This window comes from Populus euphratica, unplaced genomic scaffold, assembly GCF_000495115.2.
Source record: "Populus euphratica unplaced genomic scaffold, PopEup_1.0 scaffold215.1, whole genome shotgun sequence".
NCBI lineage: Eukaryota > Viridiplantae > Streptophyta > Magnoliopsida > Malpighiales > Salicaceae > Populus > Populus euphratica.
The window spans coordinates 111122-120725 of NW_011500098.1; the positions used below are offsets into that span (position 1 = coordinate 111122).

Genomic DNA, 9604 nt, shown 5'->3' on the forward strand with positions numbered 1-9604 from the left:
TAATTTTTACTACTGTGCTCAAGTAGAAAAAAACTCACAATACAGGGAGAGAGGTGCCATTCTGCCTTGAGAGCTTCACTTTCTAGGTGGGCTATGGACTTTTACTCACAGACCCTCCTTTCTTTGACCTCTAAAGTCCTGTTCTTTAATACTACTTGAAAAAAATACAGTATATTAATAACCTTTGTTTTAAGTGTTTAATGATTCTCTAAATCAAGTGATAGTCTTTGTTTTGCCGAGTGATAAAGAAGAGTCAACAAAGAGAAGCTAAAAAGTTATAAACTTGGTCATTTCTTATTTGCTTGTGCTGTTTCTTTTGTCCTAGTAATTTTGTCAGGAGAGAAAGCAAGAGAGGGGGAGGGAGAAATGGGGACTGTTTCACATGATGCAATCAATCAGTTCAAGGCATTGATGGATCAAGGTTCAATTTTGATCCCTTTTTACTTGTTTATTTCCTTTTAATACACTGCTTAACTTTACAGTTTTCGTTGTACTTTTCTTTTTCTTTTTTCAAAATGTGATGGCAGTTGAGGAGCCATTGAAGAGAGCTTATCAGGTTTGCATTTTTCTGCTCTTTATCTATGTTTCTACTTGATGGGATCTGTTTCTGCAACTTGGAGTCAAGAGTTTTCAAGTCTTTTTGATGTTGAAAATAGGTGAATTATGTAAAGAACAGTGAATCATGTAATTCTGTTATCACCAGCTGCCGAAGGGCACTAATTTCTTATCAGGCCTTCTTTCCTAGATGTTCATTTGTCATTATTTTAAAATGGCGCTATGATGATGGAAATCTTGGATGTTGTTATTAAGGTGATTGATTCAAAAGAAATTGAGGGGAAAAAAATGTGGTGTGCAGTCCTAGTAAGGTTTGATCTAGGTATAAAGGCTGCATATTGGGCTTCTGGGTGTGTTGAAGATGGCATTTCATAGCTTGATATCATCTTGGATTGATGGGAAGCTTTGATCTGAACCTTAAGTATGAAGTTCCATAAAAAATCTGGGGTTGGTAGAAACAAATCTATCTGTACTGTCAACTACCTACAAACTCATTTTCTGGGTTCGGTTATGATTTCTCTTTTGTTTTACTTAACCAAGTCTATAAATGGCATAAGAATATGAAACTTTTCTGTTGCCATTATCTAGTGTCAGCAGAGGTTCGGGTCACAACCTGTTTTCTTTAGATAGTTATCCACCTCCCTTGCCAATATATCTGTTTCTTGCTGTATCATTATCGGTTAAACTACCTTTTTCTTTATTTTGTAGACTGTCCATCAAGGATATCATGCTGAAACTCTGGCGCGTTTTCTAAAAGCTAGAGAATGGAATGTCATCAAAGCCCATAAAATGGTCAGCAGCAACTCCTTTGGTTGAAATGATCTGTGGATCTGAAAGTTTTGTCCTTTAAATGTAATAAAAATAGTTCAATCACAATCTTCTGAGATCATATCTGTATGATGCTGCAGTTGGTGGATTGTTTGCACTGGAGGGTGCAAAATGAGATTGACAACATATTAACTGTAAGCTTTTCTTCCAATCAAGTGCCGCCTTTATGTTCTAGTTTTCCCAGCTTTTTCAAGATGGAATAGAAGTTGAGTTTGATGTTTGCGTCTTAGTTAGAGGTTTCTTGCTAATGTATCTAAGACTTTCATTTTCTTACACATCTGATTTGGATGCCGCTTCCACATGCAGAAACCCATAATTCCAACTGATTTGTACAGAGCAGTGCGTGATTCCCAGCTCATAGGAATGTCAGGTTACTCCAGAGAGGTGCTCTTTCTATGTTTATAGTTGTCGTCTTCATTTATGGTTTCTTAGACCCAGTTTATAACCTTTTAAACCATGCTGCATCTCGCTCAATGGAGAATTCAAGTTTGTTTGAATTACAAAAAGAAAATTATCTCAAATGTTCTTGCTTGCTACTTCTGTCATCTTATTCAGGGGCTTCCAGTCTTCGCTCATGGTGTTGGGCTCAGCACATTTGACAAAGCATCTGTAAGTTATAAAATGCTTTAGCAATGCATCACTGTATAAATATTTACAAAATTCTTACATTAAATCTTACTGCTGGGAGTGTTGAAGAACTCGATGTTTTGCATGTCTTATTTCATCACAGGTCCACTACTATGTGCAGTCACATATTCAAATCAATGAATATCGGGACCGCATTGTTTTGGTGAGTATTTGAGTTTGGTGTGTTCGTATTTCTGAGTTCTTAAGGCAATTGTTCTCACCTGCATATATGTTTCATAGCCCACTGCATCAAAGAAGTATGGGCGACCAATAACAACCTGCGTGAAGGTTTTGGATATGACTGGCCTAAAGCTTTCAGCGCTGAACCAAATAAAGGTACAATTTTCTGTGCTAGAAACGTTTTGTTTCATACATAGAGCCCTTTCCTTGAATTTAGTATTAATCACTTGGCTTACATTTCAGGTTGGTTCAACCTTAACTATCACATCTTAATTAATTGGTTTCTTTACTTGAACCAGGAATTTCTGCCAACTCACTGATATTTTTCTTACCTTAAATCTCTAACCGGTTTATTTGGGTGAATTTTGTCACCATCAAATTTCTGAAAGATGGATTTAGTGTAAAAACACTTATTCATCGTGTCCATTTACCGGGTCTGGTGTTTTGTGTTATTGCAGTTGATGACCATCATATCAACTATCGATGACATGAACTACCCGGAGAAAACAAATACATATTACATTGTAAATGCCCCATATATATTTTCAGCTTGTTGGAAGGTGAGCCTCTTTTTCTCTCATTGCAATTGAATATCCTGCTTTTAATTCCTACCATTAAGTATCAGCTTGGATAAGAGTTTTAGTAAAAGAAGGTGTTATCTGCAAAAACAATGAAAGGACCTTTGTATGGCAACCATTTAAATATTTGAGCTTTTGCCAGGTTGTCAAGCCTCTACTGCAGGAGAGGACAAGAAAAAAGGTTCAGGTGTTGTCAGGAAACGGGCGAGATGAGCTATTGAAGGCATGTTGGTTTCTCCATGAGCCGTTATTCTTGAAATACAGGAAACTTGACTGTTACATCTTCTGCTTAATTCCTTACAGATGATTTAGTAGATTTTCAGGAACTTAATGGGCATGCTTCTGTTTTCCCCTTTACTCACTATATCTTATGGACTGATCTTGATGAACATGTTCAATATAGATAATGGATGCTGCATCTCTTCCACATTTCTGTAAAAGAGAAGGGTCTGGATCATCTCGACATTCAGGGTATGCAAATGACAACTGCTTTTCCTTGGATCATCCCTTTCATCAACAGCTATACAACTACATCAAGCAGCAATCGTTAGTGAGTGAACCTACTCAACCAATCAAACAAGGGTCTGTTCATGTAGATCTGCCTGAGCCAGCTGCTGAAGGAACAGAGATAGTGAAAACAATTGAATCTGAGATGCATAAGTTTGAGAATGGAAATGGACTTTCTGGGTCTCTAGATGGCCTCAAAATCAATGACGACTCAGACTATAGAACTACGCATTGCCCGTGATTTAAGCGGTGGATCTTAACTCTTGACGTCTGAAGACTTTGTTACAAGTATACAATGAATGTACTAGTAGCCGTCCACGTTATCTCTACATGGCACGGAAAAGCTTTATACAATGCATGTAATTTGATATCCTGGCTGGATAATCAGTATAAAGCTTGCCCCAGCCTGACATGGTGTAGGAATGCAGCGGAGAATAGTAAATTTTAGTTTAAATTGATATTGGTCATGTAGAGAAACATCTGTGGCCACCATCAATATTAACAAGATTTTCTGGTTGATAAACACATCAGCTTGGGGAAATCACACAAAGGATTTAGAAATTATGTCCGTTTAAACCCCAATGACTAATCTGAACCACCTGCAAGATCTGATTTTCAATTGCAGAATCATAGGAAGTGACCCTCATGACTCCTCTGAATGTCCTACCATCCTGAAAGAACTTTAAGCTACCACCAAAACTGTTTGCTCCTCTTCACGCCACCTCTGGAGTTGAGCCTTGAGGGTCTTTTGTGCAGCCTCCGACATTTCTGCTGACCTCAAAGCCATGGAAGTTGCTTCTTTGATTTCTTCAATTGCTTTTAAACTTTCCTCTAACTTCTCTACTTCATTATTGCTTGCATTCATTGCTTCTACCTGAGCCATGACATCGGTCACTGTCGTATCTGCTATATTTCTTGATTCATCTACTTTCTTCTTCAAACTCTCAAACTCTCCCAGAGAAATTTTGATCTTATTATCGGCATCCTGATCTTCAATGCTCTTTCTTTCAGATAGTGTCTTCATCTCTTCGCGGGCTTTCTTTTCTGCCGTCTTGGCTTCTTCAACCACTTTAAGAGCAAGTTCTAGCTTTCCCTCAGCATCTTGAGCCAGTAATCTCGCATTTTTTGCTTCTTCCTTCAGCTCTTCAGCATTATTCTTCATCTCTTCTGCTTCTCGTCTAGCATTTTCAGTTTCTTTTTCTATCACAGCATATTCTTTTTCGATTTCCTTCACCAGCAATTCAGTTTTCTCCATCTTCACATTTTCCAATTCCATTCGAAGGGAAGTAACCATATTTCGAAGAGAACTCTCTTCGATGGCAATTTCTTGCAGTGCCTTCGTTGCTTCATTGAACTCGATGGTTAAAGCTCTCATTCTTTCCATTTCTAAGGCATGACCCTTTTTCATCTCTTCTTGTAGAAGTTCAATCTCCGCAGATGTTTCTGCGAGCTTTGCCTGAAGATTCTTTGTGATCTCAGGATCGTATTCTTTCTTCAAAATCTCCAAATTCTTCTCTGCTTCTGCCATGACAGTCTTGCAAACACGTATGCGAGCATCTTTTTCTGCCACTACCTTTGCCTGCTGTTCTTGAATTTGTGCGGAGGCAATCTTTAGTTGTCGAGCTGATTCCTGCATAGCTCCGATTTCGTGTGAAAGATCACTAGCCCTTTCCTTGTTTGTTCTAGCTGAACGCTGAGCTTCTGCTGCTTGCTTGAATGAAGATGATTTTGCCTCCAACGCAGCGTCAAAATCCTGTCTGATTTTGTTGATTTGCTCCTTTGCAGCATCAAGTTCACAAGCAGTCATCTCGTACTGTTGTCTTGCCTCATCCAGTTCCAGTTCCAGTTCCAGTTCCCGAGCAGCATTTTCCATGAGTTGTTGGGATTTTGCTGCTTCAAGTTTCTTAGCCTTTTCATTCACCGCTTCCGCTGTTTCTATGGCTAATTTCTTGTTCTCATCTACAGCTTTGAGCTTGGTGGTTAAATCATTCAATGTTCTCTTGGCCTTTTCAAGTTCAGAGTCCGCTCCAGCTCGAGTAGTTTCGGCAGTCTCCCCCTCTCTCTTGAACTTGTCTACGTCTCTCTGAGCCAATACAATTTGGGTCTCCTTGTCAAGCACATTCTACAAAACCAAAGGTTTAATTTTACATTCAATCACAGATTTGAATCTTTTCTTCACCACCATTGCCAAACTCACAAGTGCCGAAAGGCATTTTCAAAGATTTGTCAAAGAAAATATGGGAATTCCATCAAGCATTCAATCTATCAATTATGAATTATCACTAATTGCATTGCAAAACTAGTCATCAGATTTTACCTCTGAAGAAAGCCTTGATCTCCTGACAGCAGGTTTCCCATTGGTAGCTACTTCACCGAATAAACTAACCGCAGCTTTGACAGATTGAAATGGCTTCTTGGTGTCAATCTCTCCCACCTCTCCTCTTGGTGATCCTGCAGCTTTTTGTTGATCTGTGCCCCCCAAGACGGTTACCATCCTTTTGCTTCTAAATTCCTCCTTCAGAGCTTACCTGCATGATCAATCAAAGCTCGTATCATATCATTTGAAAATCAAGTCGTTAATGACATAATTAACACCCTTTAGGAATTAATCCAAGCCCAAGATGTCAATCATAGGACATACAGCAAAGTTAGGTACACGTTTGTTATTGCGACGATGCACCGCAGATTTTAAGGCAACAAAAGCAATAAACGTAAAACCTCGAACCAAAGCTACAAGAGGGGGGCTACAAAGAACACAAAACAAAACAAGAGGTACCTTCGAAATGTTGTAACTCGAAGAAGAAGAAAACCCTCCAAGAAATTCTTAAAAACCAATATCCAAGAACATTTAATAAAACTCAGACTCATCTTCTTTTTTGATATGGGAAAGATAACGAATTTTGCGCGGGATTTAGCGGTAAGAGTTGACAACCTAACAGAAATAGGTCTTCATTTCATATGGACAAGATTGACCCTGACCTCCAGCTGTGTAATCCTCACTGATCCCCTAAGACGAGGGCATATCTGGAGAGGCAAGAAACTGAAGGAAAAAAAGAAAAAGACATTGGTGGGTTGGAACATTTGTTTATGAAGGGTGTCTTCATTAACTGTATTTATGTGTTAATCGAGAGTTAAAAATAGAAATTGAGCTTCAATTTCATGTATCTTGACCAGTTGATGACAACCTTTTCCACGTTGCTTGCATAAATTTGGTTTGTAAGACAGGATTTAATTTTCCTACCAAAAAAAAAAAACAGAGCATGGTGCTTAGATTTCTTTTTCCAGGAAGGCCCTGCTAGCACAGCCAAACTATAACTACGAACCAAACACGGAATAAGAACAAAAACACAGCTACGCAAAATGTAGTGGGTCTTGATAGATCATAAAGGATTACTTCTCACACACATGAATTCGAACTCCAATACATAACCAAAAAAAGACCTCTTTCTGTAGACCACACAAAACTAGAGGGGACAGCTGTTGGGGATTCCGGCTCCCTATATACGAACTGGTGTTATTTTATCGGAGACTAAACATAATATTTAACATAGTTCGACAAATCACTTATATTCATCAGAGAGTTTTATATTATTAGAGATAAAAAAAAAATTACAACATATATGAAAGAAGAGAATCACTTTATTCAAACCGGTGTTATTTTGATAGTTGTCTATCGGAGACTAAACACACTGAGATATAATTTTTAACGTGATTCGACAAATCACTTATATTTATTAGAGAGTTTTATATTATTAGAGATAAAAAAGAAATTACAACACACATGAAGGAAGAGAATCACTTTATTCAAACTCTACTTCGAGCTCTCTTGCTGTCATTGCAGCTCTTCACTTTCTCTCTTGGTCTCTCTACTCACTCACAATCTCTCACATTTTGCTCTCTCTCTCTCTTAGTGTCTTTTTATAAGCAGCAATGGTGTCACATCTCCAACTCTTCTTCAACAAAAATAATTGTCAACTTCATCTCTTCTTCAATAATGGTGGTTGTCAAAGTCAATGGTTGGTGCTGTCCATTTGCTACACATTAATGACAACAAACCTAATAACAACTTTATTGTGGATATCCACAGAGATATTATCAAACATGGCTACTAGTTGCTGGTGTTGAAGGCTTATATTATGTTTTTACAATGTTATAAATTTGTTAAAAATATTAAAAAAAGATTCAAAATATATTAATACAATCCACAATATTTTTAAAAAATATTAAACTATAAAGCTAAATTCCCAATCAATTTAATATTAAAAAATAAAATAGATAAAGATAATTTTTTTAAAATTATAAAAAGTAAAAGGAAAAAAATCATGTAGGAAACACTACAGTATATAAAAAGCAAAAAGAAAAAAATCATGTAGGAAACACTACAGTAATCTATAGTATTTTGTGAAGAAATATACAATTATAATTCTCAACCAATTTAATATTAAAAAAAAAATTATAACAAAAAAATTATGTGAGGAAACACTTTAGCAATCAATGGTATTTTTTTTAAAAAATACAAAGTTAAATTTTCAACAATTTCAGTATGGAAAAAATAAATTCAACAAAAATAATTTTGAAAAAAAATTGATATTTTTTTTTGGAAAAACACTATAGCAAGAAAAAATCATGTAGGAAAATATTATAGTAATTAATAATATTTTATTTCAAGAAAAAAACTATAAAGCTAAATTATCAACCTGCTCAATATATATATATATATATATATAAAATAAAATAGACAAAGACAATTCTAGAAAAAAAAAACAAAGAAAACAAAAAAAACTACATGGGAAAACATTGTAGCGATCAATAGTGTTTTAAAAAAAAAACTATAAAACTAAATTCTTAACCACCTCAATATTAAACAAAATTGACAAAAATAATTATGAAAAAAACACACAATAAAAAGATAATTTTGAGAAAAAAAAAACATGTAGGGAAAGATAAAGCTAAATTATCAACTAGCTAAATATTAAAAAAAAATTCAACAAAGAGAATTTAAAAAAAAAAACATGTGAAGAAATATTATAACAAAACAAAAACTATGTAGAGAAAATACTGTAGCAATCTATAATGTTTTTTTATAAGAAAACAACAAATCTAAATTTTCATCCAGTTTAATATAGAAAAAAATAAAAATTTAAAAAAATCATAAAAAATTATATAAGAAAACATTATAGCAATTCATAATTTTTTTATTTAAATAACAAAACTAAATTATCAACCAATTTAATATTATAAACAAATTTTAAAAAATAATTTAAAAAACATATAATTTTTTTAAAAAGTAAATCATGGAAAAAAATAAACATGTAAAAAAAATATAAAAAAAATATTAGTACAATAAAAATAAAAAATACAAATTAATTTTTTCATACCTTTTAAAGTATTGTTAATGGCAAGAGCTGAATATATCACGTTTAAAACAAGCAAACATGGCATTGTCATCTAGAACCTTAATAATATATATTAATCAATACTTTAAAAGACATGGGAAAGTATTTTATTAGTATTATTATTATTATATTATAATTATGATAAGGGAAAGTATTGTATTATTATTATTATTATATTATAATTATGATAACATATACTAAAATGCATCACCTGTCTTTTTTTTTTCTTTGTGGTTTTTTTAGGGAATTGTTTTGTTTAATTTAGTTTGTTAATGCTAATTTTTTATTTATTTAATTATCAGACTTTCTTGACACAGATCTCGTGTTTGACGGATTAATATGATTTAACAAGTTAATTTAGATTTTTTCTCTTTTAACTTATTTTTTTATTTAGTTTAGTTTGTTAATGATAAATTTATTTCTATTTAATTATCAAACATCCATGACACGTATCCCGGACTTGACGGATCAACTTGGTTTGACGGGTTAACTCAGTTAATTTTGGGTTAAGCTATCGATTGTTTTCTATTTAATTATCAAATTTTCATGAAGTAAATTTTAGGTTTGACGGGTTAACCTGGTTTGAAAGGTTAATTCAGTTAATTTAGATTTTTTCTTTCTTTTTATTCATTAGTGTTTTTATTTCTATTGGTTTTTTTCTTTGTTTTTTAATTAATTTATTTAATTATCACACTTTTACTACACGACTTTATAGCCAGACCCATATTCAATACTCTTGTGTTCAATGTTGCAGCCAGATTCACTTAAATTTAAGTCATGTAAGTTTAATATTATTATTAATATTATAAATATTACTCTTGGGTCAAGCGTTGCAGCTAAACCCAAAACTTTTATGTATATTTTGCAGAAAGACCTAGCACTATTAGATTATATATATATATATATATATATATATATATATATATATATATA

The 9604-nt window shown here is 33.9% G+C and overlaps 2 protein-coding genes across 2 annotated transcripts; one reads left to right on the top strand and one right to left on the bottom strand.

Moving 5' to 3' along the window:
* The first annotated feature begins 214 nt into the window (after positions 1–214).
* Positions 215–3800, top strand: LOC105109352 (phosphatidylinositol/phosphatidylcholine transfer protein SFH9-like). Its single transcript, XM_011004045.1, has 11 exons — positions 215–421; positions 528–556; positions 1264–1347; positions 1464–1517; positions 1690–1767; positions 1939–1992; positions 2114–2173; positions 2251–2346; positions 2649–2750; positions 2911–2991; positions 3172–3800. The coding sequence occupies exons 1-11, from the start codon at positions 367–369 to the stop codon at positions 3514–3516; spliced, it is 1038 nt and encodes a 345-aa protein (XP_011002347.1). The 5' UTR covers positions 215–366; the 3' UTR covers positions 3517–3800.
* Positions 3801–3937: 137 nt separating this feature from the next.
* On the bottom strand, positions 3938–6087 carry LOC105109353 (WEB family protein At1g12150-like). The gene is made up of 3 exons (XM_011004046.1): positions 6052–6087; positions 5593–5803; positions 3938–5397 (listed from the first exon to the last, which is right to left on the bottom strand). Exons 2-3 carry the CDS (start codon positions 5767–5769, stop codon positions 3958–3960), a joined length of 1617 nt encoding a protein of 538 aa, XP_011002348.1. The 5' UTR covers positions 5770–5803; positions 6052–6087; the 3' UTR covers positions 3938–3957.
* Positions 6088–9604: the final 3517 nt, after the last annotated feature.